This window comes from Thalassophryne amazonica, chromosome 18 (assembly GCF_902500255.1).
Source record: "Thalassophryne amazonica chromosome 18, fThaAma1.1, whole genome shotgun sequence".
Taxonomy (NCBI): domain Eukaryota; kingdom Metazoa; phylum Chordata; class Actinopteri; order Batrachoidiformes; family Batrachoididae; genus Thalassophryne; species Thalassophryne amazonica.
The window spans coordinates 72,085,764-72,104,216 of record NC_047120.1 but is presented as its reverse complement, the minus strand read 5'-3'; the positions used below and the strand labels follow the sequence as shown (position 1 = coordinate 72,104,216).

The 18,453-nt window shown below is 41.7% G+C and overlaps 1 protein-coding gene across 1 annotated transcript; it reads right to left on the bottom strand.

Moving 5' to 3' along the window:
- Positions 1 to 8,965: 8,965 nt before the first annotated feature.
- On the bottom strand, positions 8,966 to 17,026 carry LOC117530637 (tumor necrosis factor receptor superfamily member 13B-like). Its single transcript, XM_034193519.1, has 4 exons — positions 17,008 to 17,026; positions 16,716 to 16,835; positions 9,476 to 9,709; positions 8,966 to 9,400 (listed from the first exon to the last, which is right to left on the bottom strand). Exons 1-4 carry the CDS (start codon positions 17,024 to 17,026, stop codon positions 9,132 to 9,134), a joined length of 642 nt encoding a protein of 213 aa, XP_034049410.1. The 3' UTR covers positions 8,966 to 9,131.
- Between the last annotated feature and the right edge of the window lie 1,427 nt (positions 17,027 to 18,453).

The following is an 18,453-nucleotide window of genomic DNA, read 5'->3' as shown; positions in this document are numbered from 1 at the left end:
AGAAGAAATGTGTTGAGGAATCTTTTGAATTGGAGACAGGGATGTAATGTTTCACACTAATCTGGTTTCTTAATCCTGCAAAAAACAAGTAATACTGTATCCTGGAGGTTGTTGCTGCACATGATTTTATTTCATGTATTCATTAATCAGAACACAGTATAAAAAAACCTACAGATTACAATTTATACCAAGAACCCACAAAAGAAACATTTTTAATTTCCCCTCAACTTCTGTGTAAATTTCACACATGAAAACATTGGGAGAGTTGAGAACAGTTTCTCAAATTTAGCCAGTTTGCAATCCTGTGGCGTGGGCCCTATCTTGAGGGTGGACACAGAATAAAGCTGTGGTCACTTTAGCTATGAGTGACTGAAGTAAAATGACTGGCAGTTCATTTTTGATCAGAGCAGGTGTTTTGCAGCAGTAAGAGACAACGGTCACTCTGCTGCTGGCTAGGTGGGTCCAAAATAGACCAGAAGTCTATTTTTATGCAAATACTGAGCAGCGTGATATCAGCTGGTGGTTTGCTCAAACAAAATAATCAAAGATGGGCGGGAAATACTCCAAAACATTTTATGTCTGTATAAATCTAACATGTTTCTCAGTTTCTAAACGTTAGTGAGAAATAAACACTTCTAAATCTAAAAATGCTGTTTTTTTTGTCACCAGATGGCACCTCTGAAGTCTTACAGAAATGTTGGCATGTACGTCCCGGGGACACCCACCAAGTGACAAAGCCGACCTCTTGTCACTGTCATTTGTAGCATAAGTAACGTGAGGCCTGTGGGACACGCCCACTGAAATGGCCTGTGGGACATACCCACTGAGGAGGGCCATGGGACAAACCCACACAGAAAACTGATGGAGCCCTAAATTGTTATAATTCGTCGTTGTACAGCAGAGGGGGTGTGGCCACCATCTGCTGCTTCCTATTTAAGCTGCAGGCACAAAAAACCCTGTAATTTCTGAGACTTGAATTTATTTTTCTCGTTTTTGGCGACAGCTGTTGATGTTTGTGTATATATATATATATATATATATATGACCATAACATCACCCCTTTGAACTCCATTAAAATGTTTGGAGCATTTATGTCGTCGTAGAACATTTTGTCAAAGAAAAATTTGAGTTGTTGAAACGAGTCAAAATTTTGTTTTATTGGACCCAAGAAATGTATCAATTAACAGAACAGATGACAATTTAATTAATTTGCTGAACTCATTCAGGTCTGCTGGGAATTTCAGTTGTCTTTTTTTTCTCTTAATATTACAACTTCAATAAATGTCATTGTTGTACCGGGTTTATTTTCATGGTAATCTTGGCTGTTTTTTTTTTTTGGGTTTTTTTTGTCACCAACAGTTGCCATAATGCTCTCATGCACTCGGTACCTTCTTGTGATGCTGTTTCAGGTAAATGGCAAGAAAAAAAAAAAAGTTTCTGAACTTTGAAGAGGAGCCTTACTGTGGGTGTGTGGGTCAGCGTTAACTGTCAGTCGCATGTCGCTCTAACTCTGTGCATTTTTTACGTGTCAGTGAAGGGAGGCGCGGGCGTTCTTGAATATCTGAGGAGAATAAAAAGTGTTGTGCGTTCCTGTTTGTATGCACGTGTGTTGTGCGCGTGCGTATGTCACGTGTGTTCGTGTACTGAATCAGTACTTGCGTTCAGCATGCCGTCTGAGCTGGATATCGGTATGATTGGGTCCGGTTTTTTTTTCGTTTTTTTTTTTCCTTTCACTCTCTGTCATGTATGTGGATGTGTATACATATATGTACAGTTTGTATGTAAGAGAGAGAAATGGTGAAACCTCTTTTCTAATCTCTATGACTGGATCCGGCTCCAGAGTGGCAGCGGGAAGAAGGCTGCCGCGATCCGGTCGCTCATTCCTCACACACCATGTGTAACTGCTGCAAGAACTGGACACAGTGATTAAAAAAAGATGAAATAAAATCTATATCTGTAAGCAGGTTTGTTCTGTTCGTCTTCACCGGCGCCTTTTGGACGCTGTGTGAATGTCAGTCAGTGTTTGTTGCTGGATTTTAGTGAAACGTTGCACAACATATGAGGATGTGCAAGAAGGAACATTGTTTTGATCATTTATCTATTTTTTTTCACTTTTTTTTTTTTTTTTGGAAGTAAATGCGTAATTTGTCTAAGGTTGACCATTTTGTTAATTCAGATATTTCATTGCAAATAATAATTTTGTGTGTGTGTGTGTTTCAGCGCGTCAGGGCCGAGCACCAGCCCACCCTGTTGTACAAAGAAAGTTGGTTAACACACTGACGGTGTACAAATGGTCCCACACGAGGTCAGTGTGGGACCATTTGTACACCGTCAGTCTGAATTTAACACTGTTGATGTTAATTTAACACTGGTGATTTTTGCAAAGTTTACTATGTAGGGAACTAATAAATCCAGCATGTATTTTGGTCCATGACCATTCAGAGCTTTCTAGCCCAGCAGTAAGATTTTAAAACCTGACCTTTGACTCAGAGGAAGCCGGTGTGACGTGGTCCAGTTTCCTCCCGTTTCTGAGGACTCACATCATAAACAGCCGGACCCCCAACCTTCCCCCTGCCCACGAGCCAGGTTTAATGCTGCGATTGACGGGTCAGGCACTCCCCGATTCACACTGTATAAAAATACAAACAAGCGCACAGTGACTTGGAGAAGTAACTTCAGTCTGATTACTCATTTGGGAATATCAGCATGTTAGATTACTTGTTACTGTTACTTACAACTGTACTGTTCCTTTAAGATTTCAGAAGTCCACAATTGAACTCTTTATTTGACTGCCTGTCACAGGTGAAGAAGTGGCTTAATGGAAACCATCTGCAACTGAACTCTGGAAAAACTGAGACACTTATTGTTGCCCCTGACAGTGCTGTTCCTGTTATTAGGAGCCTCCTTGGTGACTTGGGCTTAACGGCAAAAACAAGCCTTAGAAACCTTGGCATTATTTTCGATGAAGGAATGTCTCTTGCTCAGCACGCAAGCAAGCTTGTGAAGAATTGCTTCTTTCAACTGCGAAATATCGCCAAACTTAAACAATTGGTGTCACAGAAAGAATTAGAGGAAATTATCCATGCCTTTGTCTCCACGTGGTTGGACTATTGCAACAGCCTGTTCACTTGCCTGGGTAAGAAGGAGATAAATCGGTTGCAGTATGTCCAGAACTCTGCTGCGAGGCTTCTGACCCGCACCAACAGGAGAGCCCACATCACGCCTATCTTGGAATCCCTCCACTGTCTCCCTGTTGCCTCCAGAATTAATTTTAAAATCTTGGTTTTGACTTTTAGAGCTCTACATGGTCAGGCTCCTGATTACATTGCTGACTTGATTCAGCCCTACACCTCAGCCCGCAGCCTCAGATCTGTAGGTCAGAACCTGTTGATGGTTCCTCGAACCTCCTTTAAAACTCGAGGAGACCGATCTTTTAAAGCCGTAGCGCCTTGTCTCTGGAACGAACTCCCTCCGTCCCTGCGATCCCTGGACTCTGTTGAGATGTTCAAAAAGCAACTAAAGACTCTACTTTTTAAACAGGCTTTTCATGGCCAATAATCTTTTAGTACTGAGTGTTTTACTGTATATTTTTATTGTTTTACCTTGTAAAGCGCTTTGTGACCCCTGTCTGTGAAAAGCGCTATATAAATAAAGTTTACTTACTTACTGAAGACAGCAGTCAGGTTAGAGTAACATGTTAATAAGTAACAAGTTACCAGCATCCCTGTTAATTCATGGGGTGGGGGGGCAGCAAATCACTGCTACAGTGTCAAAATTTTATATACAAGCACTCATGGTAAAATTATTGTACCTGCATTAAAGGTAAATTTCCATCAGGTGGAGCTATCACTCCATTTCAAGGACCCTGAGTTCAGGCTCCTGTGGGACACAACAATGAACCTGTTGCTTATATTAAATTTTTAAAGGTATAAACCAACTCTGACTCGTACTAGAATTTCATACACACATAAGTGCGCCTCCTAGAGTTTAATGAATTAAAGACCAATCATCTGTATTTTATGTGGTCAAATGCTAGTTTTAATTTGTTTTGCTTTTGCATAGTTTTATAGCATAATTAAATGAAGAGGGTTGATTGCTGAATTTTATTTGAAATGTTTTTTTTTTTTAACATTATAATGTAATATATGAGAGGTTGTTATGATCCTTAATTTTTTTTTTCCCTGTGCCAAAACAGGAAAAATATACTGTAGAAATCACAACACATTTACAATATAAATTTAAACAAAAGAAGAAAAAAAAAAGGCTATGGTATGCACGCCAGCAGTGGAAAACTTGAATTAATCTTGGATTATTTTCTTGTTTAGTTGTTTGATTAATAAAATGTCAGAAAATAATTGAAAGGCCCGGTTACAGGGCATTAGCTGAACGACGGAAAAAAGTCACAAAGCCACAAATCATTGAGAAAAAGTGGACAAATGAGCCAGAACGTCTCCCATCACCGAAAAGCCTGTGAGTGCAGAGCACATACAGTAGTGTTCAGAATAATAGTAGTGCTATGTGACTAAAAAGATTAATCCAGGTTTTGAGTATATTTCTTATTGTTACATGGGAAACAAGGTACCAGTAGATTCAGTAGATTCTCACAAATCCAACAAGACCAAGCATTCATGATATGCACACTCTTAAGGCTATGAAATTGGGCTCTTAGTAAAAAAAAAAAAAGTAGAAAAGGGGTGTTCACATTAATAGTAGTGTGGCATTCAGTCAGTGAGTTTGTCAGTTTTGTGGCACAAACAGGTGTGAATCAGGTGTCCCCTATTTAAGGATGAAGCCAGCACCTGTTGAACATGCTTTTCCTCTTTGAAAGCCTGAGGAAAATGGGACGTTCAAGATATTGTTCAGAAGAACAGCGTAGTTTGATTAAAAAGTTGATTGGAGAGGGGAAAACTTATACGCAGGTGCAAAAAATTATAGGCTGTTCATCTATAATGATCTCCAATGCTTTAAAATGGACAAAAAAAAAAAAAAAAAACACGCATGGAAGAAAACGGAAAACAACCATCAAAATGGATAGAAGAATAACCAGAATGGCAAAGGCTCACCCATTGATCAGCTCCAGGATGATCAAAGACAGTCTGGAGTTACCTGTAAGTGCTGTGACAGTTAGAAGACACCTGTGTGAAGCTAATTTATTTGCAAGAATCTCCCTCAAAGTCCCTCTGTTAAATAAAAGACATGTGCAGAATCGGTTACAATTTGCCAAAGAACACGTCAACTGGCCTAAAGAGAAATGGAGGAATATTTTGTGGACTGATGAGAGTAAAATTGTTCTTTTTGGGTCCAAGGGCCGCAGACAGTTTGTGAGACGACCCCCAAACTCTGAATTCAAGCCACAGTTCACAGTGAAGACAGTGAAGCATGGTGGTGCAAGCATCATGACATGGGCATGTTTCTCCTACTATGGTGTTGGGCCTATATATCACATACCAGGTATCATGGATCAGTTTGGATATGTCAAAATACTTGAAGAGGTCATGCCCTTGAAATGGGTGTTTCAACAAGACAATGACCCCAAGCACACTAGTAAACAAGCAAAATCTTGGTTCCAAACCAGCAAAATTAATGCCTCGCAGATGTGAAGAAATCATGAAAAACTGTGGTAATACAACTAAATATTTCTGTGTAGGCTCTCACTTGTCCAGGTGGTTTCCATAGTAGAGAAGCTTGAATCTTCGACTGGACTGGGTTGCTTGACGCGAGAACGTTTCGCTTCAAATCGCAGAAGCTTCCTCAGCTAAAATTCTTGCTCTGGAAGTCTGACTTCTGTCTGACTCTTGTAGAGAAGAATAAACCAGAAGCCAACAAAAGCTGGAGTTTTAAACCTAACCTAACCTACTGAGAGGCTAACTATTGTGCTGTAGTTAGCACACCTAATGACAGGACAGCTGTCCCTCTAATGATGGGATGGATGCCTTTCTGATGGCTCCCTTGATGACGTGAATGACTCATTACCATGAACGAAAGACTGAAACTCCTTTGACCTGAGTACCCCATTGTAAACAGGGGATAAAGTGTGTCTCAGACCCCCTCCCCGGTTAAGGCTGGGTTTCAAATGTTTCACAAAGAATGCCTCCTGGACACTTCTCTCAAACCATTTCTTCTCTCTGGCTAATATTTTAACTTCCTTGTCCTCAAACGTGTGGTTAGTGTCTTTAAGGTGGAGATGAACCACAGACTGAGGTCCACTGGTGCCCTCTCTGCGGTGCTGGTATAGCCTTTTGTGTAAAGGTTGCTTCGTTTCACCTATGTAGTGTTCGTTACAGTTTTCCTGACATCTGATAGAATACACTACATTGCTCTGTTTGTAACTAGGGATCATGTCCTTAGGGTGAACTAATTTCTAAAGATCTAAGGGAGATCTTGGAGATCTGTCTCAACACCATGTATTTCCTGTTTAGGGGGAATTACTACAGACAGATTCATGGATGTGCGATGGGGTCTCCGGTATCCCCCATTGTGGCCAATCTGTACATGGAGCGAGTGGAGAAGACAGCCTTGAAATCTTTCACGGGCATCTCTCCCAGTCACTGGTTCAGATATGTTGATGACACATGGGTTAAAATCAAGCAACAGGAGGTTGAGGACTTTACAGAACACATCAACTCGGTGGACGCCAATATCAAATTCACACATGAGGATGCCAGAAACAACCATTTAGCCTTCTTGGACTGTGATGTTACGATTGGAGAGAACAGGCAGCTCCAGACAGAGGTTTACAGAAAACCCACTCGCACTGACCAATATCTGCTCTTTGGCTCAAACCACCCCCTTGAACACAAGCTCGGGGTGATCAGGACTCTTCAACACAGAGCCTTACAGGTGCCCACAACTGCAGAGGGAAGGGCTAAAGAACAACATGTCCGGAAAGCCCTCACAGTATGTGGGTACCCACGATGGTCCCTGGACAAAGTGCAGAAGTCCCAGAGAACAAAAAGACCAGATAGACAGGAGACGGAGACAAGAAGAAGAGTGTCTCGCCCTTATTTAGCAGGAGTAGGGGAAAAACTACAGAGGATCTTCAGACAGCACAAAATCCCAGTTTACTTTAAACCAGTTAACACCTTGAGACAGACATTAGTTCACCCTAAGGACATGATCCCTAGTTACAAACAGAGCAATGTAGTGTATTCTATCAGATGTCAGGAAAACTGTAACAGACACTACATAGGTGAGACTAAGCAACCTTTACACAAAAGGCTATACCAGCACTGCAGAGAGGGCGCCAGTGGACCTCAGTCTGCAGTTCATGTCCACCTTAAAGACACTAACCACACGTTTGAGGACAAGGAAGTTAAAATATTAGCCAGAGAGAAGAAATGGTTTGAGAGAGAGGGGTCAAGGAAGCATTCTTTGTGAAACAGTTGAAACCCAGCCTTAATCAGGGAGGGGGTCTGAGACACACTTTATCCCCTGTTTACAATGGGGTACTCAGGTCAAAGCAGTTTCAGTCTTTTGTTCATGGTAATGAGTCATTCACATCAGGAGAGTCATCAAGGGAGCCATCAGAAAGGCATCCATCCCATCATTAGAGGGACAGCTGCCCTGTCATTAGGTGTGCTAACTAGAGCACAATAGTTGCTAATTAGAGCTATTGTTTAGTCACTAGCCTATAGCAGTCTGCCTCTCAGTAGGAGGGGTCTGGTTAGGTTTAAAACTCCAGCTTTTGTTGGCTTCTGGTTTATTCTTTTCTACAAGAGTCAGACAGAAGTCAGACTTCCAGAGCAAGAATTTTACCTGAGAAAGCTTCTGCAATTTGAAGCGAAACGTCTTCGCGTCAAGCAACCCAGTCCAGTCGAAAATTCAAGCTTCTCTACTCTACAACTAAATACTAGTTTAGTGATTCACAGGATTGCTAAAAAAAAGCAGTTTTAACATAATAGTTTTGAGTTTGTAGCGTCAACAGCAGACTACTATTATTGTGAACACCCCCTTTTCTACTTTTTTTTTACTAATAGCCCAATTTCATAGCCTTAAGAGTGTGCATATCATGAATGCTTGGTCTTGTTGGATTTGTGAGAATCTACTGAATCTACTGGTACCTTGTTTCCCATGTAACAATAAGAAATATACTCAAAACCTGGATTCATCTTTTTAGTCACATAGCACTACTATTATTCTGATTGTTGGCTCCTTCCGTCTCGAGAGACGATGGTCTGTGCCCCTAGTTTGGACGACTTCTTTTCCTTCGTTGCCTCTTCTCTTCATTGCAAGTTCTTCTTTGTAGCTCAGCATGTTTTATTCCAGTTAATATGGCATGACGCCAAGTGTCCTGGTTGGGTGCGAGCTGTTCCCAGGTCTCCCAGTCTATCTGAACACTACTGTAAAAGACAAAGTAACAAAAGAAAAACGAAGCGAACGGCGACCTTGACACTTTGCAGCTGCCAGAGTTAGTTGTCTTGACAACAGGTCTGTCTTCACTACAACAACGTGAGCACGCACATGCATGCGTGTGTAAATAGTTAAAGTAGTTGATAAAACGTTCTTGCCACTGTCCTTTCTGTATGAAAACGTTGCTTTTTGTCCCACACATGGACGAGTCACGCTCAGGTAATTGGATCTTCAGTTATTGATCCGTTCAGGTATTGTCAATGTTCATGCAAGACATCAGACTTGGGAGGTTAAACGAGAGTCAAATGGAACGCTGACTGTACGAGAACTACACAAACGATGAGGAACCATCAAGACAGAAAGCAAAACGGAATACGAACAAATTTAGGTTGACGAAGCGCCAGCTACAGAACGAAGCTAGACAGCAGTTAAACGATGTCAACATAAGTCCAGAATTTTGTTTCGTTTAGGCTTCAGTGTCCTTCATTAGTGCCGTGTGACCAGGGCTTAAAATCGGGGGGGGTCCAGTCATTATTTCTCAAAGCCCAGAATCATGTCCTCATTTTGTCCACATCTCAACTCAAATTTTAGAATTTGGGTATTTAATCATTGCAACTTTAGAACAATTTAAGTGTAAATTTCTAAAAGCAGCTTCTTTTTTTTAAGACTTCTGTTGATTCTTTTTTTTTTTCTTTCTGACATTTTAATATTTTCTCAGTTTCACATCCTGAATTTTATGTTTGACAGTTTTGTTTTTCTGAAGGTAAAACCGCTAAATGAGCTCATTGCTGGACGCGTTGGTTTGGGTCCACTTGTGGAGAGACGCGGACATCCTGCTGCACCTCCAGCACAGACATGGACGTGCCCTCCTGAGTCTTGATGGGACTTTGAGATTGGACCTGCGCCCGCTGCAGGACGTCCTCGTTGTAGGAGGAGAAAAGGTCTCTGTGTGGCCAGCTGTGGTTCTGACTTGATCCTTTCAGGTCAGGGAAACAGTGGACGCAGGCGCAGGTCTCAGTGGGATTGGTGTCATCTGGATCCTTGGAAAACACTGTGCACAAACAAAGACACACAGATTACATGTTGGACAACGCTGTGGTTTCACTGACATAGAGTGCTTGCTCACGTTTAGAGTTCCGTCCTGGGAGGTGGTGTTCCTGTCTGGTCTGGACCACTCCCTCTTTGTCTCTGGGTTTGGAGGTTCTGTTTCTTCCACTCTTTAGGACGACCACCAAAGCCAGAACCAAACTGGACAGCAGCAGCACCACGCTGAGGGACAGCAGGAAGTGGAGGGCAACTGTGGAGTCGTCTAAAGGGGTCGGTGCCAAGGTCGTTCTGGAATCTGCGATATGCCTGGAAACTTCAACCAGGAGACGTTGATCAGAGGAACACTGTGGCTCCTGTAGCCTCTAAAATGTCATGAACAGTTTACGATGCTCAGATTGTCCTGTGGTTTAATTAAAATGTTTAATTAAAATGCTTTTGTTGACTAGAAATACTCGTACAGTCACCATCTGGAAGCTCAGTGCTCCCGCTAATGTGGGGCTAATCACACACAAACAGGTTTTTAAAAAATAGATAAAAATTAATAAATTGGCCAAAATTACTGCCAGCAAACAGTCTTAAATTATTTTCAATCAATCAACATTTATTGATGTCGTGCTTGATGGTAAAATCAAAGATCAAGAATTAACAAAAAATAAAAACAGGCATATAATAGAGTTAAAAAGGCACATAAAAACACGTCACAGTGCCACCAGGTGTTAAAAGCCACTTAGAATAAATAAGTCTTAAGGAGGTAACTTTGTTCCACAGTCTAGGTTCAGAGTTTTGTATTTTGAAATCAGAACATCTAAAGTAAAGTCGACCAGATGCCGTAATGTCCGACTGTAAGTGAGGAAAGTTAAAACTTCACACAGGTACGAAGGTGTAAGAACATTAACAGCTTTAAAAACAAACAGTAATATCTTAAAATCAATTCTAAAATCAATCAATCAATTTTTTTTTATATAGCGCCAAATCACAACAAACAGTTGCCCCAAGGCACTTTATATTGTAAGGCAAGGCCATACAATAATTATGTAAAAACCCCAATGGTCAAAACGACCCCCTGTGAGCAAGCACTTGGCTACAGTGGGAAGGAAAAACTCCCTTTTAACAGGAAGAAACCTCCAGCAGAACCAGGCTCAGGGAGGGGCAGTCTTCTGCTGGGACTGGTTGGGGCTGAGGGAGAGAACCAGGAAAAAGACATGCTGTGGAGGGGAGCAGAGATCGATCACTAATGATTAAATGCAGAGTGGTGCATACAGAGCAAAAAGAGAAAGAAACAGTGCATCATGGGAACCCCCCAGCAGTCTACGTCTATAGCAGCATAACTAAGGGATGGTTCAGGGTCACCTGATCCAGCCCTAACTATAAGCTTTAGCAAAAAGGAAAGTTTTAAGCCTAATCTTAAAAGTAGAGAGGGTGTCTGTCTCCCTGATCTGAATTGGGAGCTGGTTCCACAGGAGAGGAGCCTGAAAGCTGAAGGCTCTGCCTCCCATTCTACTCTTACAAACCCTAGGAACTACAAGTAAGCCTGCAGTCTGAGAGCGAAGCGCTCTATTGGGGTGATATGGTACTACGAGGTCCCTAAGATAAGATGGGACCTGATTATTCAAAACCTTATAAGTAAGAAGAAGAATTTTAAATTCTATTCTAGAATTAACAGGAAGCCAATGAAGAGAGGCCAATATGGGTGAGATATGCTCTCTCCTAGTCCCCGTCAGCACTCTAGCTGCAGCATTTTGAATTAACTGAAGGCTTTTTAGGGAACTTTTAGGACAACCTGATAATAATGAATTACAATAGTCCAGCCTAGAGGAAATAAATGCATGAATTAGTTTTTCAGCATCACTCTGAGACAAGACCTTTCTGATTTTAGAGATATTGCGTAAATGCAAAAAAGCAGTCCTACATATTTGTTTAATATGCGCTTTGAATGACATATCCTGATCAAAAATGACTCCAAGATTTCTCACAGTATTACTAGAGGTCAGGGTAATGCCATCCAGAGTAAGGATCTGGTTAGACACCATGTTTCTAAGATTTGTGGGGCCAAGTACAATAACTTCAGTTTTATCTGAGTTTAAAAGCAGGAAATTAGAGGTCATCCACGTCTTTATGTCTGTATGACAATCCTGCAGTTTAGCTAATTGGTGTGTTTCCTCTGGCTTCATGGATAGATAAAGCTGGGTATCATCTGCGTAACAATGAAAATTTAAACAATACCGTCTAATAATACTGCCTAAGGGAAGCATGTATAAAGTGAATAAAATTGGTCCTAGCACAGAACCTTGTGGAACTCCATAATTAACTTTAGTCTGTGAAGAAAATTCCCCATTTACATGAACAAATTGTAATCTATTAGACAAATATGATTCAAACCACAGCAGTGCAGTGCCTTTAATACCTATGGCATGCTCTAATCTCTGTAATAAAATTTTATGGTCAACAGTATCAAAAGCAGCACTGAGGTCTAACAGAACAAGCACAGAGATGAGTCCACTGTCCGAGGCCATAAGATCATTTGTAACCTTCACTAATGCTGTTTCTGTACTATGATGAATTCTAAAACCTGACTGAAACTCTTCAAATAGACCATTCCTCTGCAGATGATCAGTTAGCTGTTTTACAACTACCCTTTCAAGAATTTTTGAGAGAAAAGGAAGGTTGGAGATTGGCCTATAATTAGCTAAGATAGCTGGGTCAAGTGATGGCTTTTTAAGTAATGGTTTAATTACTGCCACCTTAAAAGCCTGTGGTACATAGCCAACTAATAAAGATAGATTGATCATATTTAAGATCGAAGCATTAAATAATGGTAGGGCTTCCTTGAGCAGCCTGGTAGGAATGGGGTCTAATAAACATGTTGATGGTTTGGATGAAGTAACTAATGAAAATAACTCAGACAGAACAATCGGAGAGAAAGAGTCTAACCAAATACCGGCATCACTGAAAGCAGCCAAAGATAACGATACATCTTTGGGATGGTTATGAGTAATTTTTTCTCTAATAGTTAAAATTTTGTTAGCAAAGAAAGTCATGAAGTCATTACTAGTTAAAGTTAATGGAATACTCAGCTCAATAGAGCTCTGACTCTTTGTCAGCCTGCCTACAGTGCTGAAAAGAAACCTGGGGTTGTTCTTATTTTCTTCAATTAGTGATGAGTAGAAAGATGTCCTAGCTTTACGGAGGGCTTTTTTATAGAGCAACAGACTCTTTTTCCAGGCTAAGTGAAGATCTTCTAAATTAGTGAGACGCCATTTCCTCTCCAACTTACGGGTTATCTGCTTTAAGCTACGAGTTTGTAAGTTATACCACGGAGTCAGGCACTTCTGATTTAAAGCTCTCTTTTTCAGAGGAGCTACAGCATCCAAAGTTGTCTTCAATGAGGATGTAAAACTATTGACGAGATACTCTATCTCACTTACAGAGTTTAGGTAGCTACTCTGCACTGTGTTGGTATATGGCATTAGAGAACATAAAGAAGGAATCATATCCTTAAACCTAGTTACAGCGCTTTCTGAAAGACTTCTAGTGTAATGAAACTTATTCCCCACTGCTGGGTAGTCCATCAGAGTAAATGTAAATGTTATTAAGAAATGATCAGACAGAAGGGAGTTTTCAGGGAATACTGTTAAGTCTTCTATTTCCATACCATAAGTCAGAACAAGATCTAAGATATGATTAAAGTGGTGGGTGGACTCATTTACATTTTGAGCAAAGCCAATAGAGTCTAATAATAGATAATAATAATAATAGGCTGTCATTCTCAGCATCTGTGTGGATGTTAAAATCGCCCACTATAATTATCTTATCTGAGCTAAGCACTAAGTCAGACAAAAGGTCTGAAAATTCACAGAGAAACTCACAGTAACGACCAGGTGGACGATAGATAATAACAAATAAAACTGGTTTTTGGGACTTCCAATTTGGATGGACAAGACTAAGAGTCAAGCTTTCAAATGAATTAAAGCTCTGTCTGGGTTTTTTGATTAATTAATAAGCTGGAATGGAAGATTGCTGCTAATCCTCCTCCTCGGCCCGTGCTACGAGCATTCTGACAGTTAGTGTGACTCGGGGGTGTTGACTCATTTAAACTAACATATTCATCCTGCTGTAACCAGGTTTCTGTAAGGCAGAATAAATCAATATGTTGATCAATTATTATATAATTTACCAACAGGGACTTAGAAGAGAGAGACCTAATGTTTAATAGACCACATTTAACTGTTTTAGTCTGTGGTGCAGTTGAAGGTGCTATATTATTTTTTCTTTTTGAATTTTTATGCTTAAATAGATTTTTGCTGGTTATTGGTAGTCTGGGAGCAGGCACCGTCTCTACGGGGATGGGGTAATGAGGGGATGGCAGGGGGGAGAGAAGCTGCAGAGAGGTGTGTAAGACTACAACTCTGCTTCCTGGTCCCAACCCTGGATAGTCACGGTTTGGAGGATTTAAGAAAATTGGCCAGATTTCTAGAAATGAGAGCTGCTCCATCCAAAGTGGGATGGATGCCGTCTCTCCTAACAAGACCAGGTTTTTCCCCAGAAGCTTTGCCAATTATCTATGAAGCCCACCTCATTTTTTGGACACCACTCAGACAGCCAGCAATTCAAGGAGAACATGCGGCTAAACATGTCACTCCCGGTCCGATTGGGGAGGGGCCCAGAGAAAACTACAGAGTCCGACATTGTTTTTGCAAAGTTACACACCGATTCAATGTTAATTTTAGTGACCTCCGATTGGCGTAACCGGGTGTCATTACTGCCGACGTGAATTACAATCTTACCAAATTTACGCTTAGCCTTAGCCAGCAGTTTCAAATTTCCTTCAATGTCGCCTGCTCTGGCCCCCAGAAGACAATTGACTATGGTTGCTGGTGTCGCTAACTTCACATTTCGCAAAACAGAGTCGCCAATAACCAGAGTTTGATCCTCGGCAGGTGTGTCGTCGAGTGGGGAAAAACGGTTAGAAATGTGAACGGGTTGGCGGTGTACACGGGGCTTCTGTTTAGGGCTACGCTTCCTCCTCACAGTCACCCAGTCGGCCTGCTTTCCCGGCTGCTCGGGATCTGCCAGAGGGAAACTAATGGCGGCTAAGCTACCTTGGTCCGCACCGACTACAGGGGCCTGGCTAGGAATAACTAAACATTTCACACCCAGAGCAGAAAAGTGCGGGAGAGACAGGAGAAGCCGCCATTCTAAACCGGCTAAGAGCTAGTAGCTGCGCTAAGCTAGCAGATTCCTAAAAACACACAAAGTGAATAATGTGTAAATAATTTAGAGGTGATTCAGCAGAGAGAGTGCTTAGTTAAGGCATGTGAAGATTACACTGTGAAACAAATTGTTATCTAGATAACTAGATCAATCTAACTGCACAGATTAAACAGCTAACAGATACAGAAAAACACCGCTGTGCTCCGGAACAGGAAGTGATACAATACTGCAGTGAGAGCCAACCACCAGTAGAGGCAAGCAAGAGTCCAATGAACTAGAAGCTAGTGAAGTGAGGAAAGTACAGGAGTAATATGCTCATTTCTGGAAGTGTCCATTAAAAGGAGCAGCAGCATTTTGCACAAGTTGGATCCGTCCATGAGAAGACTGGGTGTGAATTAAACCAGCGTGACGTGTGTTACAGTCATCAAGTCTGGAGCTGATAAAAGCAGAAATAGTCATCTGACGATCACGTCGACTGAGGAAGGACTTTACTTTAGCCAGAAGATGAAAAAAAAAGTTTTTCTGTTGATCGAACCTCAAACAGCTGAAGCTTCAGGTGAAGGATGTTTTGGGAGAGACACTGATTTACATCATGAATACAATTAAACAATGAAGTCAAAGCATCACTCCCTTTGGTCCTCATAGGCAGATAGATTATCAGATCATCTGCATAACAATGAAAGGACAGATTGTGCCCAGCTATAATTGACCCCAATGGAATAATGTGCAAAGAAAATAGAATAGAGCCAAGAATAGAACCCTGTGGCACTCCACAACAAAGAGGAGCAACTGATGAGTGGAGGTCACCAATAACCACTCCTTTCAGCCAAATATGATTTAAACCACTTAAGCACAGTACCATGAATGCCAGTAAGGTGCTCTACCGGAAAACACGTACTGTGTGACCCACAGTGTCAAAGGCTGCTGTGAGGTCCAACAGAACCAGCACAGCAGGATTCAGACCGAGTGATGTCATGATGTACTTTTAAAAGTGCCGACTCGGTGCTGTGTCGTGATCTAAACCCATACTGGAATTTTTCAAAGATGTGATTGTTTTCTAAAAATAACTAGAACTGTAAAAACAACCTTTTTCTAAAACCTTCGAGAGAAATGGCAGATGTGACACGGGTCTAATATTTGACCAAACTGAAAAGTCCAGGTGAGGTTTTTTATGGTGGGGTCAAATCACAGTGCATTTAAAATCAGCTGGAACAGACCCTGAGTTAACAGGAGTTAACAGGAGTTAATAGGAGTCAGGACACCGGACAGGATTAAAAACCTCTTTCAGCACTTTAGCTGGAACAACATCTAAAGGACAAGCTAGTGGGTACGGTGTGTTCTGGACCTCACTGAGGGACGAAAGAGACGGACTCAAAGTGCTCAAGCACAGGAGAATGTGCACGAGAGAGACAGATCAATACCTTTCTGATCAGCTTTCTGTCTGACTTATGAGTCTCTGCCAGTAAAAAAACAACTGAAGAAACGGCTCACAGGTCGTGGTTGTAGCGTCCGTCAAACAGAGGGTCATGGGTTTACAACTGAGTTTATAGTCTGAAATAACACTCTGGGACGAGGACAACTGCTGGACATAATATGAGACAGATAATGAGCTTCAGCCTTCTGATAGACTGTCCTCAGAACACCCAGAGGTGCCTGTAGTTTGTCCTTTTTCCCACCTTCTCCACCTGTCTGCAGCGATGCCTGAGGGCACGGGGTCGAGACATTTAACCAGGGGTCAGATCTTGATTTAGTGGATTTGCAGCCAAAAGGGGGCAGCAGAGTCCAGAATCTCTGAGCATGTGGAGTGGAACGAAGACGGAATGTTTTCTGGGAATAAAGGAGACACCAGCTCATGAGATCAGGATGAGTCAAGGTTCTGGCCGCTGTCCTTTACACCTGAGCCCCTTTGCTTTTGTCTTTTATAACCTGCACTGACACCCTCGAGCTTTTATTTTGAAAGTATTGAATTCAGATAACTTCATTGGGAGCACATTGGAGGTATTTTACTCTATACGAATAACACAAAAGCATCCAGTTGGTTGGTGGACGTGGTGGGCGTCGATGTTTCACCGTGCGTGTGTGTGTGTGTGTGTGCGGTAGCCCCTCACTGTTACAGTGCGGTGAACATTCTGCAGGATGGCGTCCGCAGATGTCGGCACAGCTCACACATTTCTTCAGCAGGCCGTCGTAGTAATGAGCAGACGTGACCTTGCAGCGCGCTAGGCACACTAAGACACACACACACCACACCCACACACACACACACACACACAACCACACACACACACACACACACACACACACACACACACACACACAGGGGGACAGGAAATTGTTCTGTTATTTCAGAATTAAAGGGAGACTTTTCTTTCCATTTTCAGAAATGTTGGCAGGACTTACTCAAGAGCTCATCCACCATCAGTTAAATCAGTAAAAGGACCAGTTTTATCTTAAAGAAGAACAAAGAACCTGTTCAACTCTGACATTTGGATGTGGATTCAGAAATATTTTTGTTTCCTTTTATGTATCGGTCAAAGCTTTATTTGATTATATATATATATATATATATAAAATCAAAGTGTTTTCAGATGATCTCCACAAAACCAGCTGCAAAAAAAATTATTAAGAGACAAAACATAAATTCTGGTGCTGATTTGGATCTGGACTTGGATTCTGGGTTCATCTTAGGTTTTAGGGTTTTGTTTTGTTTTTAATTGTGCAATGAGGCCCAGTTCCAATTCTGTTTATCTCCACAAACCAGGATCCACATGCAGATCTGCACCAGAATGTTCACTTACACAGTAAGATTGGACATTTTAAGAAAATTAAATAAAATCTGAGCAGTTTATTGCAAAATTTTCAACAGATGATAAAATTGGCATAATGACAAACTGACCAACTCAGCCACATGGGGTGTGCAGCCAGTACATTCTGAGTGCCAGTCCCAAGCCCGGATAAATGACAAGGGTTGCGTCAGGAAGGGCATGTGGCGTAAAACAAGCCAACCCAACTATGCAGACCAGAATCGAATTTCCTACCAAATCGGTTGTGGCCCGGTTAACAACGTCCACCACCGGTGCTGTTGCCGAACAGTGCGTGTGGAAATTGGGCTACTGCTGGGTAAAGGTGACGAAGAGGAGGAGAACGTTTCCACCAACAGCGGAGAGAAGAAGAAAACTAGAAGGGGGAAATGAGAGTGGGGACTTTGAATGTTGGTAGTATGACTGGTAAAGGGAGAGAGCTGGCTGATATGATGGAGAGGAGAAAGGTAGACATATTGTGTGTGCAAGAGACCAAGTGGAAGGGAAGCAAGAGCAGCATTGGGGGGTGGGTACAAGTTGTTGTACCATGGTGAGGACAGGAAGAGAAATGGTGTTGGGGTCATTTTAAAGGAAGAGTATGTTAAAAGTGTGTTGGAGGTTAAGCGGTGTCTGACAGGGTGATGAGTGTGAAGTTGGAAATTGAAGGGGTGATGATGAATATCATCAGTGCATATGCCCACAGGTAGGTTGTGAGATGAAGGAGAAAGAAGATTTCTGGAGTGTGTTAGATGAGGTGGTGGAGAGTGAACCCAAGCATGAAAGAGTGGTGATAGGAGCAGACTTCAATTGGGCATGTTGGTGAAGGGACCAGAGGTGATGAGGAAGTAATGGGTAGATACAGTAGTGTTCAGAATAATAGTAGTGCTATGTGACTAAAAAGATTAATCCAGGTTTTGAGTATATTTCTTATTGTTACATGGGAAACAAGGTACCAGTAGATTCAGTAGATTCTCACAAATCCAACAAGACCAAGCATTCATGATATGCACACTCTTAAGGCTATGAAATTGGGCTATTAGTAAAA

Coding starts and splice junctions, on each gene's coding strand:
- LOC117530637 (XM_034193519.1), bottom strand. Junction 9,710..16,715: donor ATGTTCACCGCACTGTAACA/GTGAGGGGCTAC, acceptor TCCTGGTTGAAG/TTTCCAGGCATATCGCAGAT. Junction 9,401..9,475: donor CCCAGGACGGAACTCTAAAC/GTGAGCAAGCAC, acceptor GTTTGTGCACAG/TGTTTTCCAAGGATCCAGAT.